Below are 27,616 nucleotides of genomic sequence, written 5' to 3'. Positions count from 1 at the left end.
TCACCTCTGTAAAATCAGGATGATAAATACCTTACAGGTAATCAGATTCAAAACATAGAGAATCCCTCTAGGCAAAATCTTAAGCTACAAAAAGACACAAAAAAAGGAACACACATTCCTTCCAGCACAGCGAATTTTACAAGCCAAAAAACAAAATAAAATCTAATGCATTTTCTAGCTAGATTACTTATAGATTACTTACTAACTGTACAGGCTGCATTCCTGATCTGTTTCTGGCAAAAGCATCATACAGACAGACCAAAACCTTTGCCCCCCCCCCATCCAGATTTGAAAGAATCTTGTCCCCTCATTGGCCATTTTAGGTCAGGTGCTAGCAGGGTTACTTTAGCTTCTTAATCCTTTACAGGTGAAAGGGTTTTGCCTCTGGCCAGAATAGATTTTATAGCACTGTATACAGAAAGGTGGTTACCCTTCCCTTTATATTTATGACAGCAAATAACTGAGCAAGGCTGCCCTCACTCAAAGCCTGATATAAAGCACAGTCTTTGTGGCTTGCTTCAGCTAAGGCCAACACAAAGGTATGAAGTCCCAATAGCTCACTTCAGCAATGTTCCAGAGGAAAAGGACCCCGTTTCTCTTCCCAAATGTAGCCTTCTAGAAATTGACTGACCCCTCCATCCATCCCTCTTTGGCTGAGAGCACATCCCTCTTATATAGACTGTTAAGTGGGGATTAATTAATTGCCCACAGTTTGCTCAGTCTGCGACGCTGTGAATCCCTACAGTCAAGGCAAGCAGCCGGCGTCCTTCTAGCAAGGAGAGTCCTTTCATCAACTTCTGGATGGTATCTTATTCTCTATCACAATCAGCCATTTGTTTACAAAGGCTTTGTTCTGTTTCCATTTCGTTAGGTAGACAGAGCAAGTACATTTAACAGGTTTGTTCCACTGACATATATTCATTTTATGTAGGCTTCACTGTAGTAATTACACAAGAGTGATACTAAATGGTGCAATAGAAATTCTACTGTACCTCCCAGTCCTGGGCGCAATCTATTATCATAGCCATCCAGTAGCCCATCCAAGATCCTGGTGAATATGGTAATATTATCGTTGGTGTCATCTTTCCCTGAAGCTGTCGGCATTAGTGAGAAGCTGTTTAAAATAAATAAATAAAGGGAACAGATTAAAAGCTGTGCCAGTCTCAGAGGGATCCATGGGGATTAGATCTCATATCCCGCTTCCCTCCAATTTTCCACCCTCTCCCATAGTCTGAAGTATTCAGATGAAATTCTGCAATGTGAACTGCATGGTTTTCCTCTATTCCTTATGCCCCTCCTCTGCTTCTGCTTTTTGCTTTGCTGCTGGGAGAGGTAGTGACATATCTTTCTGTTTGAGAAATCTCAGAACATCAAAGATGAACAAGTGGCTGATGGCAAAACTCCCATTTACTTCAATGGAGCCAGGATTTCACCCCAAATCTTCTTGGTTTCTCAAAAGCACAGCACAGAATAAACAATTCTTCTACTCCCCTCCTTGTTTTCATCAGTTGGTCTTCCCTTGCATTGAGCGAACAACAGTTATACATTGTGGACCTGATTCTACAGCCATTAGGTCAAATCATGCATTTCTTGTTCACTATAAAGTCTCATAGACTTCAGTAGACATGTCTAAATGTGTCAGTCAGGCCTGGTGGCCCTTTAAGCAAGCAAAATACCCTATTCCCCCCTTTCTTTAACTGTCTGCTCAAGTACTGTGGGATCAGGCCCAGGGTGCTCTATGTGAGTTTACAGACAAAGCAAACCTAACCTTGTGTCTGGGGCATAAGGAAGGAACCTATGTTAACTTCTTTCCAGTATTTATAGAATGAAGAATACGTTACTAAAGACAATGAAACTATGGGGTCATGAGGAGAAATGGCTGGAATATTTTCACTGAAACACCTTTTTGAAAAAAAATATTGTTCACCAAAGTGTTTTGCCTAAAAATTTTAATTTCTGGTCAAATATTTGTGTTCTTTAATCAAAAAAACAGAACTCAAAAATTTTTCAGTAAGAATTTTTACCCAAGACTCTTTTTGAAAACTGAAAAGATATTCTTATTAATGGTCTAGTTGGGTAAAAAGGGCTCTGTCAGATGATTCCCCAGTACAGGCACTTGCCAAACCTTCTTGCAAGCCATAATATAGGGGAGCATTTGAGGGGGGGGGGAGGGCACTTCAGTGTGGGGACCATAGCAGGCAGTGCTATGGAGATTCCCAGAAATGCTAGAGCTCACAGGGCACCCCTGGGAGGCTGCTGTAACTTGGGTCCTGAGGGCTAAGTTATGCTAGAGGCCTCTGCAGCCCCTTGAGCAGCCCAGGATCAGGAGAGTACAAAGCCTTGAAGCCCCCTTTACACCCTTCCCCCTAGGTTCTTTGAGGCACTGCACTGAATATCACCCCTTGCCCAAGCCACAAGACCATCCAACCACTCTATGCTCTCCAGGTTAATTTAACTCCCAGTTCTGTCTCTTACGACTACATCTGCTCCATTGGCCAGTGCCTCACTGAGGTGGATAGTGCAGTGCAAATGATCAACTAAAATAATATGGCAGCTGCACCATCAGTTTAGTTGAAAACAACATCCTAGTGAATGGAGGCAGGTAACAGAAGTGACAGAGGTACTAACTATTCAGCTGGCATTGCAGACACAGAAGGAAAATCCCAGAAGCCTGTTTAAAACATTTAATCAGCTTCTTTTTCCCAACAACAGCAAAAGGACATATTCAATTATTTCTCCTGATTGATGGAAAGATGAAATTGCCCTTTTTAAAAAGGAGGTCCTAAGATCATTAAGAGTTCATTATTTTCCTACTCACTAGTATCCACAGCCCTTACCCTGGTCTCAGGTGAAGGAATTAGATTACAAATTAAACAGTTTAATATATTATCAGAATTGTTAGATTGTAAAGCTATCTCAAAAAAGGGAAGTCAAGATGCTAGTTCAGAAAAGTAAATTTTCTTTTGGTACCTGGCCAACTGAATTTCTCCAGGAGAGTGCCAATTAGGATGACCAATTTTTAGGGACAGTCCCGATTTTGGGGTCTTTTTCTTATATAGGCTCCTATTACTCCCCATCCCTTGTCCCTATTTTTCACATTTGCTGTCTGGTCATCAGAGTGCCAATAAACGCCCCTCTATTTATTACACAAACTATTAATTTGTCTCTGCATTCTGGTGTAATTCCAATCCTACTGGAAACTCTATTCTTAAAAAAGAACACAAGAAAGAAAAGCAGCTTTGAAATCTAAAATATTTTTCAGTGTCTAATTTGCCCTTTCTTGTGAAAGTTCTTGAAAGGATTGTTGTCAAGTAACTACCAGTATATCATCGCCTTATCACAAACAATCTGTCAGTGTTAACTGTCAGGCGTTGGACCAAATTGCAACAGAGACAGTGATGCTTAAAACTGTGAATGATTTACCTTTCAATGTGGATGACTGAGCATCTTTAGGGAGTTATAAAGTTTTGCATTGCTGGACATTTCTGCTGGTTTTGATGGACTCGATTATGCTGAACTGATTGCAATATTAAATTGGTTTGACAAGAAGTATACTTGCTTGGTTTTGCTCATATTTATTTGATTTTAAGCAGTTTGTCTATTTTGCTTTAATTCTTTTACTGTCTCTTAGGGGTCTTTCCTGGGTCCACTGTCATTCAAAAAACAAAAATCTTTCTTTACCAACAATTAAAGTTGCTTAGTGACAATAACATGCTTATCTATTACATCATTTATAAAACTTGAGCATTTAAAAGTATGGAAATGAAGGCTGAAGATAGTACTTAATAACATAGCAGTTTTTACAGTACCCATAAAGAAACACATTCTCATCAAATATAAAGAAATGCATATTTCATTGTAAATTTACAATCTTAACTCTGACCCAAAGTGAATGACTTTTTCAATCTCAAAATCTAAACTGCACGCTAGACCCTTCTACAAAATATAAAATTGTTTGCATGTCTATGTTTGCAGTGTTTTTGTAGCTACGTTGGTCCCAGGGTTTCACAGAGAAGGGGGTGGGGTAATCTTTTATTTGTCTTTTCACCAACAGAAGATGGCCCAATAAAAGATACAACCTCACCCACCTTGTCTCTCTACCTGTATATGTGGCAGATAGTACATCCCCATATAGTATCTTTGGAGAGCATTGTATTACATTTAAGAATGTTTTATGTACGAGTGTCCCAACTCTATAGAGATGGGGGTAGGGGCCAGCACAGCTCCACCAAGAACTAAAAACAGTGGGGTTTGGTTAAGGCAAGTCGCTCAGACCATAAACAGCTCCAGTGAGGTACCACCACTATGAGATAGCTTGCATACACTGGTTCCAACTGCGTTTTCCAGAGACCAAGAGACAAAGAAAGAACTTGAGATATATAAAGACTGAGTTTAAACAGATTCAGGATCTTCCTTTTGCTTCAGCAAATGGACAGGACCTTTGGTCCAAAGGGGACCTCAGCCCTTTCTGAAGGGGTAGAAGGGATGCTGGCCTATCGGACTCCCCATGAGGAAGATGGGTAGTTTTCTGGTACATTAGTAAGTATGTGAGGACTTTTTTAGATATTTTCTCTGTGATGCTTTTATCCAAAGAATAAATGTACTTTGCAGAGAAAGTTGTGTGGTAACTTGTAACTGCTGGCACACACCGGTCATATCCCCGTAGAGCAAGCTAAGCACAGGCACTGGTTTGCTGGGGATATCACAGTACAGTATATGCCAAGGGAATGTGTAGCCTTAAAACCTTTGGTCGGGGGTGGGGAAACGTGGGTCTCCCCACAAAAGAGAGGTAATGACTCAGAGCGTGAAACCTTAAGTGGATACCCTTAAGGGACTAAGGGGGAGAAATAAAGGTGCAGCCAACACTGAAACTGCGACAGTATACCTCAGTGGCAAATGTTGATCAATATCAAATGCATATTACGACAATCTTCCTGTAATTCAGTCTTCTATGCCTCCTTTGGATGAAGTGATCCCAAAAACGTGGATTAGATTCTTGCTGCACAGAAGAACCACGGATTTTTATGAAGATGAGTTAAGCTTCTTCTCTTTCACCAAAAGACTTTTGCCCAAGCCCCCAATTCCTATTGCATTCATTCCACAGCACAACATTTTTACTGGTAGTTCTATGGGTATGTAAGCTTTGCAATTTTTTTTCAGATGGTCTTTAAAGGTAAAGGGGTAAAAAAGGAAGGAAAGAATAGGCTGTGAGTGGACACAGGTGGAAATTAGGGTCCTTTTCCCCAATGAATTAGCATTCCTTGTGACTGAATAGACATCTGTGTACCATGCTATTATATAGAGACAAACTGGAAGGAATTAGGAAAAGAGAAACCAAAACAATGAAATGCCTGATTCAGAGGAAGAATGAAAAAGAGCTATGTGGCCATGGAAGCCCATGGGAGTCTCTTCAATGGCCTTTGGATCAGGCCCTACGAGAACATGAGGGAGAACTGTCTATAAGTGCTAGAAGCGTGATGACCCCAGGGAAGAAATTTTGTTTAGGGTTGTAGAGCATAACCAGGATTTTGTTTAGGGTTGTAGAGCATAACCAGGAATAATGTGAAGGGGAGGTAAAATAAGACTGAATTTCATGAAAATCATCTGAATGATGAGAGCTACTAGTTTGTGGAGTAGTATCTCATGGAGAACAAAGGAAGCCCCTTTGACTAAGATATGTAAAAATAGACCAGACAAAACACCCAAAAAAATATATTGTAGAGAAAAAATTCTTGCATTGCTCGGGGGCTAGAGTTAGTAGGGCTCATATAGTTCTCACTTACTCTGATTAAAACTGTTAGTTGATAGTGAGGAACACCAACTTAAACATGCATCCTCATAAGATTTCCTCTCAGCTGCATTTCAGAAAACCAAAGGTATCCCCTTTGCTCAAGTGGAGGGGCATTCTGATTGACTTGAGGCCTTATGTGTGAAGGGCAAGTTTCTTCAGTGATGAAGTCGGCCTTCTACTACTTGAGAGATTTTCAGAATTCTTCTCTTTTCTCTTCTGAGGTAGAGACTGTGCCTTTCTGCCTCTGGGATAAATCACTGTCAAGTTTTAGGGCTGGAGATAGCTGGTGGAGAATTACCCCTTTTATGTAGGGAAACGGCCTTCACTGGTGAAAAGCTGGCTGCAGCAACTCTGCTACATCCTCTGCTGTATCCCAGAGCAAGGGAAGAGAAGGAGTGTATCTGGAGGAGTGTGATCAGGAAGGGGCATCATACTATGACTTATCCTCTACTGACACAAGGTTAGAATAGGCCCTCTGCTGGCTCTAACTTTTACGCCGGCTGAGGATCAGGGAACTGCAATGCATCCATCACTCTCTACTGCCTAAATTTATTGGAAAAGCAGGGCCTTACTTACTGGCATTCCAAATTGCTTGAATAATAGGAGAACTGGTTCAAAAAATGCAAAAAACAATGTTGACTTTTTGATGAAAATGTTCGACCAGCTCCAATTAACAGTTTAGTTTTCTAAACGCAGAAAGAGTCAACAGCAAGCTGGACTGACTGCGATTAAGATCCATCTCACTTCTCCTCTTGCACCAATAGTACTGGTTCCCAGTCAGGTTTCTCATTAGTGAAAAGATATTTTTGGTTACTCATAAAGTGAGCCTTTACCAAATAACAGCTAAATTAATCTTTTGAGGGCGTGATACTGCAAGATGCTCAACTGCACCCAAGAAGCAACACATACTTCACAGGGTAAGACACTGAATAAGTGACTCCTTGTTCTATGGGATGCCAGCTATGGTCCACTGATTCTCTGGAGAATCTGTCTGCTGTCTTCGACCCCCCAATGACACCAGAAACATTCCACCTTTTGTTAGTTCTGTGACAAATGGATCCTGTATTTCTTGCATGCTCAAAACATTTATTGAGTTCAGTGGAAGTTTTGGGTGCACAAGGAATGAAAAATCCTTTGTCTAATCTGTAGCTATTTGCTTTTACTGTAATTGATTTTTTACTATTCACTAACATCATGGGACAGATTAATTTTTAGTTTCAGCAAAATTGTAAAGCATCTTAAAATACCTCAGTAGAGTAAGGTATTATAAAACTTAAGGTCTAATTCTAGCAAGCTTGAAGTCTGCTTGACTTATTTTAGACTGTTTATGCAGAACAAGGCTCATAAATTGCTATTATATGAACGATGCTCCGTTGGGTTTTTTTGTATTCTGGTCTTCTTTGATCTATACCTCTGAATTTTAATTTTGTGACTTTTTTTAATAACACCATGTAACTATGTTTACAGTTCTACACCTCTCTTTCCCCCCATTGCTTAATGTTGTATATAATTCTCAGCAGTCATTCCATATTTATGATATCCCAGAATTACAGCTGAGATTTTGCTTTTGCTGAGATTTTAAAAACCATCTGTGGGATTTAGATACACAATTCCCATTTCTTTCATTGGGTATTATATGTCTTAGTCTCCTAGGAAGATTCGAAAATCACAGCCTTCATCTACAACTTCTTTTTGTGTTTTGGTTTTTAATCTTTGTCCATTGGTTTAAAATGACAGCAACTTTTCCTTAATGTTTTATAATAAAACACACTAAAATGTAGCACTGCATACCAAACCTAAATGATCCTAAATCATTACAGTACAGTCTATTGGCAATAATAAGTGTTAACTGTGGCAATGAAAGGGCTACTACGGTTTCTATATCACCCAAATATTTTATCTGAATATAGTACATTTTTATCCTGAAGCATCCCAAAGCACTTAAATTATACACTGACATTGCTGCTGCTTCTAAGGCAGAACTACTTAGATACACTGGACCACCTTTTGCCCCGAGGCTGCTGCATGAGCAGAGTGACAATTTGACCTTAGGGCAGCTCTTGAATTCTGTAGGACCAACAGTAGAGTGGATTAGAGCTGTTTACCTCTACAGGCCTAGGGTAAATTATTGGATCACAAATGGAAAAAATGGTATTAATAGCTATTTGATTAACTCATGGAATCAAATGGCCCAATTTGGCAGGACTGTCTCTCTCTGTTTATATGGTACAGGCCTTACAACTCAGGTGAGTTGCAGGTCACAATTGAAGTGCACTTGTAAAACTTTGCAATGAATCCTGCCTGAGGCTTATTTCTATCCATTTGTTTTTTTCCTATTTTTAGCCACTGCACTTAGACCCTGTCTTCAAAGACCAACAAATCCACACTTCTTTGTTAAAGGGAATAACATACAGAAGTTAAAGGACTGAATATTATCCAAGAAAACATGGCTAATGCTAACTTATTGCATGCTTTCCTGCTTACTATACCAGTGAAGTAAAAGGGCAGAGACCTCAAGGTTGCAATCCTAGCACGTTTCTCAAAATGGTAAAATTTTAACAAATTACTACCATCTTTGTAGATCCAAACTATCACTGTCTAATTCCTTTTCATTTCTGTAATAAACTAAGGTATGTATTCACAAAAGGACGTAGGCACCAAACTATTACTTTAGGCACCTAAATCCCAGAACAAGGCCCCTCTGAGATTCGCAAACACTCTGCTCAGCTATCTCTGAACCCCATAGGTGCCTAGCTCATTCAGCACCTCAATTTTTGCAGTAAAAGTTTCCTTGGCACCAGTGTTTCTGCTGCTGAGCACGTGCACTGTACCCTTATGCTAGATATCCAGACACCTAAGGCTCAGATCAATGCAGAAACCAGGGGAAGCTAGGCATTGCTCACTTGCAGGGCCTGATCCAGTTAGCAGGCTCAGACCTTGCCTACTGGATCAGGCCCTATAGAGAAGCTTACACAGAATGCTGGGGATAAAGGGAGAAAAGAAGTGTACACAACCTCTCCAGGGGGAACCTCCCTCCTAACGTTTAGCCCAGTGGGTAGGAAAGTCACTTGCGATATGGGTGACCACAGTTCTTCCCCTTTTGTCTGAGGAGGAGCAGGGATTTGGACAGGAACTCTGTCATTTTTTAGGTGAGTGCTCTCACCCCTGATTTACAGTACATTCTGATGTGAAGCTCCCTCAGTTGGAGCAGGAGGAGTGGACTAAAAGTTATGAGAGAGGTTTCAGAGTAGCAGCCGTGTTAGTCTGTATTCGCAAAAAGAAAAGGAGTACCTGTGGCACCTTAGAGACTAACAAATTTTTTTGAGCATAAGCTTTCGTGAGCTACAGCTCACTTCATCGGAATGCATCCGATGAAGTGAGCTGTAGCTCATGAAAGCTTATGCTCAAAAAAATTTGTTAGTCTCTAAGGTGCCACAAGTACTCCTTTTCTTTATGAGAGAGGTTGTTGTCCTTGTCCTCCTTCCCATCTTTGGTAAAATACAAGGTAGTCATTCTCCTTCTGCCTAACACCAGGAGAGGGTTAGCAGCGGAGAATCCCAAGTAGAGGTAGGTGCCCCCAGGCAGTCTGGATTTAGGCGTCTATCTCTGAGAGATGGGCAGTGATTAGGACACTCCCATCAACGTAGCATCTCCCACTGGCTAGCTTAGAGGAGGAGCAAGCTAGGGTGCTGGGTTTTGTGAATCGCTCATTCTAAGGCACCTCTCTCTTCCCATTCATTGCATAGGGGGTCCACACACCAAACTCAGGCCTAAGAGTTAGGCATGGTGGCTCTGAGCATCACTATGCCTAGGTATTTTTGTGAATCTAGACCTAAGAGCCTGATTCTGCTCCCAGTAAGATCCAATGGGAGTTTTGCCATAGGCTGCATGATAGCAGGAGCTGGTATACCATAGACTAGTGTTTGAATTTTTCAGCTGTTTGGCTTCCTTGTAGTATGCACTTTTAGAACTGTCTGCTTTTTCTCAAATGACTGGAAACAGAGTTCTGAGTTTCTTAATAGGCTTATATTGGAGATGGGTCTGAGCCATCAAGTTCAGATCCAAAGGTTTGTGGGAGTTCACACCCAGGGTGTTAGTTTTGTGCATTGTAAAGAGTCACCAGTCACAAAGTTTGGCTCCTGTGCTAGTTCCAAACTCTTCAAAAATGTAATCTTGCTGAGATGGGGAGTTTATTTGAATCTCTTTATTATGTATTTTTCAAAGTGGGGAGCTGTTAATGTATGTCCCAGGATGGGATTCAATTAGGAAAATTTATTTTTCAACAAAATTGTATATATAACATTTTACCAAAATATAGTCACTTTAGATGTCTATAAACCTTGCTAAATGCTTTGTTTAAAATCACTTTCATAGGCTGTTTCTGGTACGTTAGTGAAAACAGCTATGTTTGGGTTTTTTTGAGAGGTGAAATATAGCAGTGATATTTGCTATAGTTAACATTCAGAAAACAATGATTCAGATAGGTACCTAAAAAAGTTTAATTAAATAGAATTGTTTGTAACATATTCTGTAGAAATATTTTCTCAACTTTCAAACCTGTATTTTGATTTTGAGTTGGAGCAAGCTCACTTTTAAATAATTAATTTTAATAACTGGGAACTCATACTGAATTCTCTCTGCCCTATTACAATCTGCAATGGCTTGCTTCACCAACTGTATCCTGTGTACTATGATCCAGAAGAAGAAAGGTGTCAGCAATTCTTATTTCAAAACTCACTAGGGGCTCAATCCCTGCAATGTGTTGAGCATTCTGGCCTTGTTTAAGCAAAACACTAAAGCATGCACTTAACTTTAAGCATTTAAAGTTAAGCACTTTTTCCCACTGAAGTCATGGGAACTTCATCTACTTGAAGTTTAAAATATAATTTAGTGCCTTGCTACTGGGGTCAGCACATTCAGCACCTGGCAGGCTTGACCTCAATGGTTGTGATCCTGAATTTCTTGTACATACAAAACTCCCTTTGATTTCAGTATTCACCACAGTCAGCAGCAGTACAAGGGATATAGGACTGGTTCATAAATTGGTGAGGAACAGAACATTTCATTGGGAAAAAATAATTGCTCTCTTTCCCCCTGACATTAGTAGTGGATCAACTGCAAGTCTATTTTTCTTCCTGCCACACAGTGAGAGGAAACAGAGCTTTAGATGTTCTTCAAGTCATATCTGTGAACATGCTGTCTTCAGTTAAAAAAAGTCAAACACGTGACAACTTACCCAAAGTGATTGGCTAAACTTATGGAAATGCAGAGAAGGAAGAAGTTTTTGATCATGATAAAAGTAGGGAACATTCCATTGTCCATTCCAAATGAGTTTAATAATATAAGCAGTTGATTTGGGAAAGGTATTCCTTTCCCTCGTTTGTTCTTAAGCTGTAAGAGACAAAAATAAATATATAAATAAAAAACAGATACAGAGATGATAGGATAACAACATTCAGACACTAAAAAAGTGTCTGTTTTAAACTATTTACCTATATTTACCTATAAATAGCTCATATTGTACATTATAAAAATGAATTTATTCAGGCCCTCTTTATCTTGTGCTAATAGCAAATTACAAAACAAAAGAATTTTCTTGTTGATTTGCTCATTAAGCAAATAATGTAGAATTATAGAGATGTTTACTAGTTTCCACATACTGGTTTTAACTCTTACCTACTTTAAATAACAGCTATATGCTGCATGATCAAGAGTTGTTTGTATGTGCTTTTCTTAGTTATGTTCTTTTCTTCTTCCCAATACAATTACAAATTTATCTTTCCCAAATCTCCTGTTAGAAACCCTCTCCTACTTGGAATTCAGGTTGCTAACACATTGTGCATTAAAAGAAGACAAAACATTATCTTTATTTTAAATGCACATAAACCTCATGCTAGGGAAATGATTTACAATAATATAATACCTGCACGGGGGATTGATTGTCACTTTTTGCATGCCTGCCTCAATGATTAAGTTACCTAATAATTACAGTATTTGGGAGAGCTGTCTCTCATTGCTCAACTCTGCATTCTAATTAAAGTGTTACACACACACACACACACACACTTCTTGCTCTTTCTTGATTTTGGATCTGCTCAGGTAAATGAACAGAGCCTACTCACTTTCTCTTTCACAGTCCAAAAACCCCAAAATGGTTTAACCGTTACAATCTACGACCCCGACCTCCCCACACAACTCCTAGAAATATTCAATTGACAAAACTAGAGACCATTCAGTGAGGCTACGGAGCTCTCCTTTGATCAGTGGGAAATGTGGGTTAAACTTGTCTATAAAGAGACAGGGACACATTTCTCCTGGTGTCTTACTGACAGGTAATAGCTTCTCTCAAGCCTTCCCCAGTGGCCCAGCTCTTGGCTGGAGCAGGAATCGGTCAGTGGGCTGGTTCCCTCTCTTTCTCTCCCCTTGCAGCAAGGGCATTGCAGAGACCCACAAAGCCATCATCCCCTCCAACTCACTGCCTTGCAGACACAGCCTCAGCCCTGTCACCAACCCTGCAATCACTGTAGCCTCTCCCTCAGTTACTTGTTCACCCATGTCTTGATGCTCCATGGAGTCTCCCCAGAAGCACAGTACCAGCCCACAGTGGAACACAGTCCCAGAGCCTCTACCTCTGCCCACTACAGCCCCTGGTGCTCTTTGGGGCACTATGCCCGGCTGCCCCCGAGCTGCCCAACTCTGCCAACTTCACAGGAAAGGCCAAAGGCAGCGTGCCTGGCCTCCAAAAGAGCCCCATGACACTACCACGAGCAGCAAGACCACAGTTTGCATGTCCAGTCCCGGTCCCACCATGAGCACCCATCGTGCCAGGTAAAGTTTGCACGGGCACATACAGGGCACTACAGGGCCCAGTCACTCACAGAACATCAGGTGTGCTGGCTGCAAAAGTGCCCCATGGGGACCCTCCCCTTCCCTCCCTGTGGGACCTCAGCCCCCTTCATCCCCAGGATTCAGGTATCCGTCATTGCTTTGAAAAGCAGGAATAATCCCTCTTTCTACTCCCCCTGCCCTCCTTACCAGCTGCTCTGGATCAGGAAGGGGCTGCTTGGGTCATCTTTCCGCTTGGGGCTCCTGCAGCCCAAGGCCAGGTGATCCCCAGATGCTGAAAGTTTCCCAGAGGCACCCAGGGACGGTGCTGGGGCTGGGTGAGACACCCAGACAGCTCCCTCCTGATGGGCTGCGTTTGCTTTCCTTGCCTGCAGAACTCGGTTTCCTGATTTCTCACCTGCCCCACCAGGATTGCCAGATTTCTACTGCATTAATAACCCAAAGTCACTTAAAAACTAGCCCCAAACTAAGTAGCCCAATCTATTTATTGAAACCAAATTGATGTTTGTTTTAATTAACACACTGTTCTATACATAAACAACACATGAAAGATTTTGGTAGATACCTAGTACAGATTTGATTAAATACATTTTAAAAAAGCTACAAGTCCCAGCAACAATAGCACAATAGCAACAAAGCTATGAGATGACAATCAAATTCAAAATCCAAACCCCAAGGGGAATTTTGCCAGGAGGTCACTCCACTAGCTGCCCCCTACCTCAACCATATTAAAGTCCCCTTTACAGACAGACATTCACCCACCCAGCCCGGATGAGAGCCCCCCAAAACCCTGACAGCCTAATGACCCCAACTAAAAATCCTTCCCCCCAAAATCCCCTACACCCTAGAAAAACCCAGAGCCCGAATATAAGCTGTCACCCAGACTTTCCCTCCCTCTCCTCCCAAATAAACATCCTGCAACCCAGAGCCCCCTGACTCCCCTGTCACCTCAATAAACATCCTTCCATCCAGAGCCCACTGCCCCCCAGTAATCAGCCTGTCACTCCAATAAACACCCTGCCCTCCAGAGCCCCCTCTCCCTGAGTAATGACCCTGTAACCCCATCACCCTCATCTACACTCTGCCATCCAGGGTCCCCCGCCTTTCGTTAATCACCCTGTCACCCCAACAACATCCAGAGGTCCAGAGCCCCCTGCCCTCCAGTAACCAACCCGTCACCCCAACAGACACCCTGCCATCCAGAATCACTGCCCCCCTATCATCACCCTGTCACCCCAACAGACACCCTGCCATCCAGAATCACTGCCCCCCTATCATCACCCTGTCACCCCAACAGACACCCAGCGGTCCAGAGCCCCCTGCCCCCCTATCATCACCCTGTCACCCCCAACGAACACCCTTCCGTCCAGAGCCCCCTCCCTGTGCAGCCGCCCCCTGCCCCCTGCCTTAGGTGCAGCTGCTCCCTCTCAGGCCGGAGGTCTCCTCCTCGCCCAGCCCCGGAGGCTGCAGGGGGCTGCCGGGCTCCAGCGCTTCAGCCCGGGCTCCGCAGCAGGCGCTGCCGCCGTGTGAGCGGGGAGGCTGCGGAGGCAGAGCCAGGGTCGGGGGGGGGCCAGCCCTGCCCCGCTCACCTGAGCTGCGGGGGGGGGGGGCAGCATCGTCCCCGCGCTGCTGCAAAGTGCACCCGGGAAGTGCCGGGGAGAGCAGCCCCCGCCCGCGCCTGAGCAGCCCCGGAGCCTTGTCTCGATCCCAACCTGCCCCCGGGCCCAGGCGGCTCGGCGGGGGCGGGGGGACACGCGGACCTCAGCTCTCGCCCGGCTCCCACCTGCGCCGCAGGACGGGAGGCTCCATGGCGGGGCAGGGGCAGCGCAGGTGAATGGCCTGTGGCGCCCGCCACTTCCAGCTGGCCACAGCCCCCCCCTCCCCCGGGGACACCCACAGCACAGGCGCTGCCCCCCCTCGTCCCCCCCCCAGGAGACACCCACCCACCCACGCCCCACAGGTGCTGTCCCCTCCTCTCCCCCCAGCACACACATACACACAGCACAGGCACTGCCCCCCCCCGGACAGACCCCCAGAATAGGCACTGCCCCCCACCCCTGCACTAGCACTACTGCCCCCTCCTTGAGTCCCCCCCCCACGCAGGATACAGGTGCTGCCCCCTCCCCCAGAGAAACACACAGCACAGGCACTGCCCACCTACCCCCCGGACAGACCCCCAGAATAGGCACTGCCCCCCACCCCTGCACTAGCACTACTGCCCCCTCCTTGAGTCCCCCCCCCACGCAGGATACAGGTGCTGCCCCCTCCCCCAGAGAAACACACAGCACAGGAACTGCCCACCTACCCCCCGGACGGACCCCCAGAATAGGCACTGCCCCCCACCCTGCACTAGCACTACTGCCCCCTCCTTGAGTCCCCCCCCCCACGCAGGATACAGGTGCTGCCCCCTCCCCCAGAGAAACACACAGCACAGGAACTGCCCACCTACCCCCCGGACGGACCCCCAGAATAGGCACTGCCCCCCACCCTGCACTAGCACTACTGCCCCCTCCTTGAGTTCCCCCCCCCACACAGGATACAGGTGCTGCCCCCTCCCCCAGAGAAACACACAGCACAGGCACTGCTCCCTCCCCCTTCCACCCCCCAGCCCAAAATGTAGCAGACTATCAGCAAACTAGCCCAAAATATAGCAACCCATGACTCCTCATAAAAAGACCAACCAACCAAACAAAAACCCCTGCAACTGGCATTTTAAAATTGCCCTATTCCACAGAAAAATGGCAAAGCACGGCCACAGGTCCTCCAAGCAGAAAGGTGGGCTGCTCAGGAGGCAGCTGGGCACCAGCAGAGACAGCCACACACATGGCACATGGCAGAAATAGGCCGGCAGGCCAGTAGTCACCATCATGTCTCTTCCCAAGGCAATCAGCAGGATGGGACTGGGATGTGCGTGTCTTGGGAGCGTGAGCCCGGGCATGGGGAGGTTGCAGAAGAATTCACACTGGGCAGTGGATTTGCTTGCTGTTTGAAATGTTTGAGCCTTTCCAAAGTTTGGGGCTTGCATGCTGTGCTCAAGAACAATTTTAATACCAGGTTTCAGAGTAGCAGCCCTGTTAGTCTGTATTCGCAAAAAGAAAAGGAGTACTTGTGGCACCTTAGAGACTAACAAATTTATTTGAGCATAAGCTTTCGTGAGCTACAGCTCACTTCATCGGATGCATTCAATAAATCTCCCCACTGTATTTTCCACTGAATGCATCCGATGAAGTGAGCTGTAGCTCACGAAAGCTTATGCTCAAATAGATTTGTTAATTTTAATACCCAAAGTCAGGGTCCATACTTGGATGTTTTAGACACAACAAATCCTGCATCTTGGCAGGAGGTTAGACTAGATGACCCTTGTTGTTCCTTCTAACCCTGTGATTCTATGATTCTATGAAAAGGAGAAGCCATTTATTGCTATGTATGCCTTATCCTGGGACCCATAACACTACAACTATACTGCATACATTTCCCTATTGTGGTTTATTGTTTGCTGAGTGTTGACAATAGGCTTGAAACTTTATAAAACACTTCATAAAATATATAGAGCTGCTCCTGCAGGTCCTTCCTGCAACAAACTCTAGTATATTTTTAATGACATATTCATTTAGTATTGAATAGGTATGTGATATATCTAGACACTTCGTGGTAAGCTGAAATAAAGAAGGGAGGCATCTTTTTCCAGCTCCCCTCAAACAGACAGACACACACCTCTCCATAATGATGTCCCCTAAGACAGAAAAACATAAAAAGGTCTGTCCTGCATGCAACAAGCTCTCCATTCTCTCTAAGGGCAACTGACTGATGATGAACATACCTCCTGTGCTAACTGCAGGAGGCAGGTCGTACAAATCACTTCACTGAGAGTAGTTGTGCTTTATTTTTTGGCCTACATTTTCTTACAGATATTTAATTCAGTTGCCATTTTTCTTTGTTCAGAAATGTAAAGATAAAGTTTGTGCTGATGTACTTGTACTATGTAGCATAACTATATTTAAAGACCTGTTAAGATTTCTGTTATATTCACGCCTCTTTAAAATGAAATGTGTAGGTGATTGATCCATGGTCTGTACTGCTGTAAACTTTTAAATAGTTAAGTGGCAGTTTGTACAGTTAATATAGTTAATACCATTGTATAGTTAATAGTTGTAATAAGGTTCCTTGGTAATACATTACTTGTATTACACATTTCAGAAGACACTGTGATAACTTCAATATTTTATCATGAATGCATACTAAGGATAACATTGAAAACTGAATAAACCTCTGTCAGGCAGAATATTTGGTGTACTCTTCACTATGCATTAAAATCATACAATAAATCTCTAAGAGTTCAAAAGAATTGTGATGATATAATAGTGTGAGTGAACCTTACAAAAAATACACCAAGACTCTAATAGCACATCATTATAGTTCTAGTGATAAGATGTGTGGCCTTCAGACAGCATAATGGAGCAATGGAACATTTTTTAAAAAAATATCCATAAAGATCAAGGAAATTAAATGAGGAAAATATAGGATTTATCCTGCCTCCATTGGAGTCAATGGCAAAAAACTCATTGGTTTTGTAGATCAAGATCATGTTGGTGCATATATGAATATAGCTAGTGTCTGACTGAAAGCCCCCAAAACAAGCAAATTTAGAGTTCACTGCCAAATTCTGTAGTCCTCACTTAAACAAAACTCATGTTGAAGATTGGGCTTTATGGGTGTAACTTTATTTTTTACTCATCAGCTTATGCATTTTACAGATTGTTAAACATTGCACCCATAGTGGTCTTAAATGCAGAGCCAATGCCTTATATTTTCCTTGTTGTACATTAATAATTTAAATTGGCGTGAAGTTATGAATGAATATTAACAACAGACTACTCTTCTATGTGTTCTAAAATACCTACACAAAATAAGATGGGTTAAGTATAGACAGTTTCCTTGCTTTTGTGGCCTTCAATCAGACCCTTAATTTTGTTTTGAGATTGATTTTTTTTAATCTGAATTAATTATATGTAAAGGTGATAAAGCAAAATTTCTCATAATTAAATAAAAATCATGATTAAAGGTGCTGGCCTAGATTCTTCATTTTAACTAGTAAGAGTTGCACATTTTTTAGCTCCTTGTTCCACTTTTCATGTTAATGTAGTCTAACATTACTTTCTTTAACTTGTTAGATCTTTTCCTCAGAGCCGTATGCTTTGGATGAATATTTATTTAACTAAATCAAAGAGAGAAATCATGAAAAAAAAAACCCCTCTGGAAATTGGATGGTGGTAAAATGTTAGCCCACCCCTAACTTCTTGAAGAAAAATGGAAAAGTGCATTTCTCTTTAAAACAGAACATTTGATAAATATCAATTTTTAGGAAATTGTGCTTTCCATGAAAAATGTCAATTTATAAGCACACAATGCTAAATCCCATCTGTTCTGTCAGCATTTTTTGTTATTTAGTGGAGTATTCTCAGTAAATATGTGTAGTTTGTTACTGGACCATTAGAGGGTATCAGAGTTCCATATAACCATAGTGCTAAACAGAACTGATATCTCCTGAAAAGAGCCATGCTCAGAGAATGAGGTCTGCATGTGAGGTTAGAATACTTGGTCTGATGGTAAAAAGATGGTGGAGCACTTACACTGTAACATTCCCTGTCTACTCTGCAGAGTCCAGGACCTGTGTATGCATGTGCATGTATACATAATTTTGGCAATTGCAAGTAAAACACAAAAAATAATTAATCAAAGAGAGCGTGCAAAGTACATTTAATTGGATATCAATCAATTTCTGTGCAATACCATAGATATGATAGAGAAAAAATAAATTGGCTTGGTAGAAAACATATAAAATATAATGGAGCAAATGAGGGACTTGTGGAATTATATCAGGGATGAATTTGGTCCCTTGGTTCTAAGCAGCATTGCCGATTTTCCCTATACCATTTTCTATACAGTACTATTGTAAAATAGAATTGACTCTTATGCCAATTAATTTATCCATCATGACACAGTATATTCAAAATATTTTATTCATAATGAATGACATTCACCCTTGTCAAAGTCCTATTTTGAGAGATTCAGTTAGACATTAGGTGGTGAATAGGTCTTTATGTTGGGCCTCTGCACAGGGGAGAATTTCACCCAATGAGAATTGTAACCTTAAAATTCCTACTGATAATGGGGTTTGCTTTGTCTTCAAAGAAAAATATATCGTATGTGAGTTTCAGTATGATTTTTTTAAATAGTTGCTTTGTGGTTTATGCTCACTCTGTCTGTATACTCAGCCTTCCTGTTCAATTTAAAAGGACACTCTTCAGTAAGTGAAAAAATTAACTGATCTTTACAATGATCAAGAAGGTATTCCTTTTGTTAACAACCCACATTCCATGCCAATGTACAACCCAGCATGACAATAACCACTTCATCATGTGGTTTTGGTTTTTTAATTAGTTTGAGAGATAGTAATACACTGTCCACCTCCATTTTTCTGCATTTTGAGATGTAACATGGATCATTTGCAAAGATAAATATATTGGGCTAGATCAGGGGTGGGGAAACTACGGCACGTGAGCTGAATCCAGCCCATCAGGGCTTCGAATCCAGCCTACAGGATTGCCATCCCCATGGCACTGTGGGCCCCGCTCCGCTCCCGGAAGCAGCTGGCACCATGTCCCTGTGGCCCCTAGGGAAGGGGGCAGAGGGCTCTGTGTGCTGCCCTCACCTGCAGGAACCACCCCCTGCAGCTCCCATTGACCAGGAACAGGGAACCGCAGCCAATAGGAACTTTGGGGGAGGCACCCGCAGGTGAGGGCAGTGCACGGAGCCCTCTGCCTCCCCTCCCACAGGAGCTACAGGGACGTGGAGCTGGCTGCTTCTGGGAGCAGTGCAGGGCCAGGGCAGGCAGGGAGCCTGCCTTAGCCCCTCTGCATACTGCTGCCACCTCAGAGCCGCTCAAGATACGCGGCGCCTGGGTGGAGCCCACACCCCAACCCCCTTCCCTGAGCCCCCTGCCGAACCCCTCCTGCACTCCCCTGCCCTGAGTTCCCTGCCACACCACTCCTGCACCCCAACCCCCTGCCCTGAGCCCCCTGCCGCACCCTTCCTGCACCTCAACCCTCTTCTCTGAGCCCCCAACCCCCTGCCTTGAGCCCGCTCCCACACTCCGCTCCCCTCCCTGCACCCCTGCCCTGAGCCCCATCCCACACTCCACACACCCTTCTGCACCCCAATCCTCTGCCCTGAACCCCTTCTTTCACACAGAACCCCCTTCCACACTCCACAGTTCTTCCCATACCCCAACCGCTTGCCCCAGTCCTACATTTATGGCCCTGCATGCAATTTCCCCATCCAGATGTGGCCCTCTGGCAAAAAGTTTGCCCATCCCTGGGCTAGATTATCTGCCACACTGATAAAAATCACAGTGGAGGATATAAAGTCATAACACACCTTCTAGAGCCTAAACTTAACTAATAGAGCATTAGTATTAGTAATTAGGACAATAGCAAAAGCTTACCCAAAATCCATCCAGTGTATTACAGCCACATTTGGCTGTGATCCTCTGTTCATGAAGCAAACCCACTGTCTGGTTACTTCCCACATGAAAGATACCAGGGTGTCTCTTTGCAACCCTAGATATGTCAAAACAATCCTTTGATCTTTATTCATAAACTAGACACCCTTCCTCATAAACATTTTGCAATCTTGTTAATTTCTTAATCTTGATTAGCTGGGGGTTTAGTATGCAAATAGGTATCCATTGTGAAATACACAATAGTCTTGGCATAATTCAATTTTTTTTGTTTGCAATTTTTGATAATTTATATACATTTTAATTGTAATATTTTTCTCAAGATTTAACCATTTTAATTTTTACAGTTGTGGGCAATTACGGGAGGGTAGGGTTGAGGTTCGGGTTCAGGTTAGGACAACGCTGATGGCAGGGCTGCGGAGGGTGTCCAGCACTAACAGTGGTGCTGCAGGGGACTCCAAGTATTTCCAAGGGACCCAAGTCACCCATGTTCAAGGTGTGGGAGAGGCTGTGGTCTTAGCCTGGTGGAGCAGAGGGTCCTGGTCAGGGCTGCAAGGAGGCGGACAAGCCCCTGACCCTTGGGGAGGTCACCCCATTGCTGCATATTTCCTGCCTGGGGACAGTTGCCCACCTTGATTGTGTTGGCCTCGTTAGCACTACAAAAGTATTCTTCCCTCTTTTGATATTCACCCCTTCTTGTCAACTGTTGAGAATAGGCCACTTCAACCTTATTTGAATTGGCCTCGTTAGCACTGACTTCCCACTTGGTAAGGCAACTCCCATCTTTTCATGTGCTGTAATATTTATACTGCTTACTGTATTTTTCACTCCATGCATCTGATGAAGTGGGTTTTAGCCCACAAAAGCTGAGGCCCAAATAAATTTGTTAGTCTCTAAGGTGCCAGAAGGACTCCTCGTTGTTTTTGCTTATACAGACTAAGGCTACCACTCTGAAATCTGTCACCATGTAAGGCATTTTGATGATATTTTCCAGTAGAGGTAGAGAACTCCTTAACTATTATCCTTACTTACATTTTACAATGGTTATGACGACCAGTAGAGACCTCACATCCCATCCTTTGCTAAATTATTATGCATGTGCTTGACCCAGGGGATCCCTGTAAAACTGTATGTGCTCCCTATTCCCTGTGCCAGTTGGCATTAGGTGGTTACTAGGTCACAGGCATGCTTCTCAGCAAAATGAAAGGTTAGTTACATACCATCTTTTAGCTTGTGCATGCCTGCTACCCAATGCCATGGACAGTCAGAAAAACAAGTGTGTAACATGCTTTTCACTTGTCTGACATGCATGCTATGAACTGAACTACTTTGTGTGACTTATCATGTTGGTGTTTGTAAACATTACTTAATGGAGTTATGTAATATTTGGGCTGGTTTTGATATGTGACTTTTTTCGAAAACAAAAGAAATGATTTTGCTCATCTGTTGTGACCCAAGTCATCTGTTACCAAAATCCATAAGCAACTGATAAAGTTCATCCCAGATAGGGTGATATTCTGTGTTTATTCAGGTTAGAAAAAAAATGACAGCATGCATTTTCTGTTTGCCAGTATAGGCTTTCTGTACTATGCCAGTAGCACACACTTAAATCCATCTCCAGATATTAGATTAGCTATTGACTGAACACTGATCATGTGTTTGAATACAGCAGATCAGGAAAATCTTTCCTTTTCCCATAGAGAAGACTAAATTCTGCCCTTAGATGCATTCCACTGAAGTCAAAGGCAGTTGCACAACATGTAGTTAATAGATTTCTTAGATTTTGAGGCCAGAAGGGGCCATCTAGTCTGACCTCCTGTATAACACAGGCCATGGAATTTCACCTAACGAGTCCTGAGTCCCCAATAGCGGTATAAATTGTGACTTTCTTGTTTTCCTCCCTCTTGTTTTGTGAGAATGCAGGCAGTTCTTTCTGGGAAGCCATGAACTATGCAGCAAATCACCTCCTCTGTGTCTCAGTAAACATGTTTGTGCTGTCAACTAACCTTGGAGCTGCTCTATGTATCATTCTTTACTGACACAACATATGTAAGAGGAGATTGCAGACCAGTGAGACTGGCATTACAAGTAGAGGAGGATTTGAAATATGATGGGACACAGTCAAAACTTAAGACCTGAGCATCTCTGAAATATGAAGAAGTCCTCGTCTGCATCCAAATCTAAATGACACCTCTTGTCTCTGACTCTGTAATGACTTAAACTAAGGTACTAGATTCATATACCATTGGAGTTTTGGAAATTCTGGATACAGATATGAACTTTACATCTTGTTCTCTACTCTGATATGGGTTAATATCCATTGCCATATCTGTAAGTATAGATATCATAGGTACCTATCATATAGGTAGCATAGGAGCAACTATGCAAAGGGATGTGTTTAAGCCTCTGAACAAATCCAGCGTAAACTAGATGCATCCAAAAAGTAGAATTGTACAGTTAACAAAAGCCATGTGCTTCTCTCTTTTCTTAATCTGATTTCTTATGCAACATTACACTGTCTCTAATGCATAATTCCCAGACTATTGCAAATTTACATGTGAATCTCCCAGATCCTTAGAATTTTGCTTTCAGACAGTAACAATAGAAATCATACTGTTAACAAATTACAGTTACAGAGTATGGATAGGACTGCACCTCTAGCCACCCCTAATCCTTGTCACTGATGTATTCAGGTAAATTAAACTGTATTAAATCATGATACTATGTACTTATTGCTAAGAATGTTATCCATAGGCTCAGAACTTTTTTTAAAAAAAATAGCACACTCTCAGGCTTCAGCCTAGAAGTCCTTCTGAAATTAAATTGTCTGATCTATCATATATCAAGCAATGTTACCCAATTTATTTTAAAAATGGCTAAATTTGTTAATCAGGATTTTTGGGTAGCTGGAGGTGCAGTCCTATGTATACTTGAAATAATAATGATCCATTATGGTAGCACAGTATATTATTTCTGTTGTATTTTCTAAGAACTAAATCTTTCTATCTGGTGATCCACTGATTCGCAACAAGCAGTTGATTTTTATTATCTGGATCCAATGTGGCACTCTTGCCGTAAGGACAGAGTATCTCCACTGTGCACATTGATAGCTATGCGGTGGGGTAAAAAATAGGTCTACTCCATATTCTGGAATGTCTTAGAAGGCAAATATACAAATTGCTTAACTCAGTTTAGAGATGTAAATAAATAAATAAAAAGGAGCTGTAAATACCTGGAAAGTGACGGGACAAGTTTTATTTGCAAATCAAATTTGCTCTATTTTATGCAGGTTTAGTGCAGGAATGGAGACTGTAACTGGAGAACACTTTTCTGTACCATATTTGTGCTATTTCTGTACAGCAGCTGGATACCAAACACTACTGATTGGTTGAAATTGTCCTTGAAGTGGCCATCAGGTTCTAGCATGGCGTCTCAACAACACTATACCCCTATGTGCAACGCATCTTACTTCAGTTTTGTACCTGACATAACTTCTATAAAATACCTCTTAGTCACCCTCATAGCCTACCTTCTAGAAGAGAGTAGTGGAGCCGGAGCCCAATTCTAATCAGTTCTTGCACAATCAAGCCACCATAGTCCTAAACAAGGACTGCTCTTAGGATAGTGAATGCTGACCATGCTACTTTGCATAAAACTACTTGTGAAAAGGATATAATGTACAGCGAGCCAGTGTACATCCTGGATAATGAAACAGAGAAGAATTTAAAGAATGATAGACAAAGACTACACAAGAGATTATAATGTGATTATAGATCAGGAAAAGCTTGGTGGGAGATGATGGCTCAAACTATGCTAAAACCAAGAGTATTTGCTCAGGTTCAGATTCTGCCACCCTGACATTATTATTTCTGGGTAGTCCCACTGGTTTCAGAAATGAGGTACTACTTAGTGTAAGAATGACAGAGTCTAGAGTGTTGTGAAAAAAGGCAAACAAGAGCTTGGAGTGCATTGATGTATCTCACACATATATACACTCTCACACAGTGTCTGTGTGCATATATGTGTGTGTTCATATGTGAAAAAATCTACTGAAGTATATTCCATGGGGCTGTCTCTCACACATTTATTACACATACGTATATATTCAAGAGAGTGAGCACCATGGAATATACTTCTATAGATTTTTTCAGGTACTTTCAGGGACTTGGAAGCTCATGTTTAAAATCATGCAATTCCAGCCATCTTACTCAACAAAGGATACTGAGATAGAAAGGGCCCCATGGAGAGCAACCAAAATGATTCAGAGTTTTATGAATATGATTCATAAAGAAAGATTAGCCAGACTTAAGCTCAAAGGTAGAGGTTCTTCTCAGCATGCAGAGATTTATCTACATAACTCTTAATGCTACTTGCACATGTAATTCCCTGTGCACCAGGATGGGATGGGGGAACAAACCTTAAAAGGAATATAATAGAAATGTACAGAAGCAGACTAAAAGGACTGATGCTAATAAATTGTTTGATAGACATAAGTTGAAATGTCCATTGAAGTTGAAGGAAAAATTTCTTTACCTAATATATGGTAGTGGTATTAAACAAGACAGCATTAGAACTCTGCAACTGTAAATCATATGCAGTTCAGATGCTAATATACAGTTAGATCATTATTTTTTACAGTAAAAGGACTTTGATTAACTCTATTTTTTTCTTGCTGTTGTAGTTTCTATTATGTTTATTGTGTTTTTATATGTGTGATGGATACATTCAAATAATATGTTATTTCTGCTTCTGATAAACACAGATAAGTATTAAAAAGGTCAGCAAATATTAGTTCACACCATTATAAAATTTTACATAAACTTACCCTGTAATGATTCACGGTAACAAGTACAAAAATATATTAACAAATACCATTTGGATAACAGCAGACACAACAGACATTTATTTTAGGGTCTCCAATATACTGCTTTTTAGTCTGATTTAATTGGCATTGTGATGGGGTTTGGGGGTACAATCAGACCAGTGAGGGGCTGTGTCACCACTTGCCCTGTAACCCTGGATGCCTCACAATGCCTTGCTACTATCATTCCCAGCCTGGGCTGCTCACAACTCTCCTAGCATGCAGGTCACACCCTGAAGTGTCTGTGTGCTAGTGAGCCCTGGTTCAGCCGCTCTGAGCCCAGCAGCCTGTCTACAGCCCCACACTGACTTCCCCCAGCCTTAGTTACAACCAGCAAGGTGACCCCAACACATTCCTGGTCCTGAGTTTTCCCAAAACTGTGTGCTCCATAATATCCAGCCCTCTCTTGGACAGTTCAGAGAAACAATAAGGTTCCTTTGTTCTAAAGACACAAAAACACATCACAACTTATTAACGTAACTGGGGGAAACACACCCTTCTGTTTAAACACAGCAGAGATGGTTTATATTAATAATAAAACAAGTTTATTAACAAAAGCAGATAGGTTAAGTGATGCCACATAAAAGGAATACAGTTAAAAGAGTTATAAGCCAATACAAGTGAACGAAAGTCTTAAACTTAATTTAGCAAGATACAGGCTTTTTTCAAGATGGTTTGTCACTTACATTCAATTTCCAGAGACTTCAAGCCCCCCTCCCCCCATTGATTGAAGGACCCATCTTTCTCAGCTTGTAAGAGTTCTGTTCCCTTGTGTCTGTCTAGTGATGGATGCCAAAGATGGCTTTTGTCCTTGCTTATATCTTCCAAAGTGCAATGACTTTGTTTCAAGGAGCAGGATGACCTCATGCTGTTCTTTCCTTCCTGTGGGCTTTGCATCCCCCTATATGATTGCAGTGTAAATGGAACTTCTGATTCCACCCTGCTTAATTTACATAGAAGACAGATAAATATCTGTGTCATTTCCTCCTGCCTGGGCAAGCTGTAAAACCTAATATCGATGAGTACCCCTAATTCCTTATATGGCATTAATACAAACATTTCACAATGATATCATCACCAGTAAGAAAAGGAGTACTTGTGGCACCTTAGAGACTAACAAATGCATTTGATGAAGTGAGCTGTAGCTCACGAAAGCTTATGCTCAAATAAATTTGTTAGTCTCTAAGGTGTCACAAGTACTCCTTTTCTTTCTGCAAATACAGACTAACACGGCTGCTACTCTGAAACCTATCATCACCAGTCTGTCACTACGTTTCAGAAAAGACATCACTCTATACACTTTTATAAGACAGTAATATTGTATACAATCAGTTGATTCAGTTACTTATCACTTGAGGTTTAGCCCCCTGTCTTTATAGACGAATAAATCTTTGAAATGGATTCTTCTGAAAAGTAAAACCCAGACCAAGCTTCTCTCTTCTACTGGGTGTAGATGCCATGCTGTCTTCTCCCAACTTGTTAGTGTGAGGTTTGCCTCCACCACCACTCCTTGTTAGCTTAATCCGTCTGTTTACACAATATGTAAATACATTCTCATCATCTTTCAAAGTACTTTAGAGGTAACTCCCAGCAGGTGGGGAAAACACATTCCTTTCTCTGGGGCAGACCTGTTTACCAATTCCCTGGAATGCCTGGTTTAAACACACTTTAGTAACCATTCCAGCATATGTCATAACTCTTAATACACATTATACACATATATCACCCAAGAATATTAATGATCAATGAGAGGTTTCAGAGTAGCAGCCGTTTTAGTCTGTATTCGCAAAAAGAAAAGGAGTACTTGTGGCACCTTAGAGACTAACAAATTTATTTGAGCATAACCTTTCATGAGCTATAGCTCACAATGATCAATGAGTTATTCATTTTCAAATGATGTTTCATGAGGCATATTTTGTGCAACAAGTATTACAATAGTATGTAGGGAGTGAATACAGGGGTGCTTAGTGTCACAAGTGTTATGTGGAAATAACAGGTTTCAGAGTAGGTTTCTGAAACCTGTCATTATGCAAGGCATTGAATTTAGCCGTATAGAGTGGAAATCTGTCTCCCCACTGTATTTTCCACCAAATGCATCCGATGAAGTGAGCTGTAGCTCACGAAAGCTTATGCTCAAATAAATTTGTTAGTCTCTAAGGTGCCACAAGTACTCCTTTTCTTTATGTGGAAATAAAGGTACTCTGCAGTTCCTAATCCCATTGAAGCTGATGCCTGCTCTACAGATTCAAGTGCTATAATTAATGTAATTTCAAGGAAAAAGAGTTTTTTTAACTGATCAGCCTAGAATTACATGCATTCAAATTAGAAAGTGGTTTTTTTTTTGACTGAAGGTTAATCAAAGTACCAAGTAGGACACTTTTATAACAGTTATTTTGAAATAGAAATTGATGGGGATTTAAATCATGACAGACAGTGATATACATATTATACCACAAAATAAAAATAAGAACTGAATAATATCCAACATTTATACAACATCCATACTAATGAGGGGAATGAGATCCCACAGACACATGTCAGAATAGTTTTGTCAATACCATGTGAACATGTGTATGTATATGCTACAATCCATGGGCCA

The 27,616-nt window shown here is 42.0% G+C and overlaps 1 protein-coding gene across 3 annotated transcripts in view; it reads right to left on the bottom strand.

Annotated features, from left to right (window-relative positions):
• The window catches only part of GABRA5 (gamma-aminobutyric acid type A receptor subunit alpha5), a 77,607-nt gene extending 64,198 nt beyond the window's left edge, over positions 1–13,409 (bottom strand). The window contains exons 1-3 of one of the 3 annotated variants that reach the window (XM_043492484.1): positions 12,827–13,409; positions 11,028–11,182; positions 993–1,114 (exon numbers count right to left, since the gene is read on the bottom strand). In XM_043492484.1, the coding sequence (XP_043348419.1) occupies positions 993–1,114; positions 11,028–11,113 (208 nt within the window). In that variant the 5' untranslated portion in view covers positions 11,114–11,182; positions 12,827–13,409. Of the gene's footprint in view, positions 1–992; positions 1,115–11,027; positions 11,183–11,467; positions 11,794–12,826 lie in introns of those variants that run through there. The other 2 variants (XM_043492425.1, XM_038407195.2) reach the window with 2 other exon arrangements.
• Between the last annotated feature and the right edge of the window lie 14,207 nt (positions 13,410–27,616).

The sequence above is a fragment of the Dermochelys coriacea genome, chromosome 1 (assembly GCF_009764565.3).
Source record: "Dermochelys coriacea isolate rDerCor1 chromosome 1, rDerCor1.pri.v4, whole genome shotgun sequence".
Lineage (NCBI taxonomy): Eukaryota > Metazoa > Chordata > Testudines > Dermochelyidae > Dermochelys > Dermochelys coriacea.
This window is presented reverse-complemented; position numbering and strand designations above follow the sequence as displayed.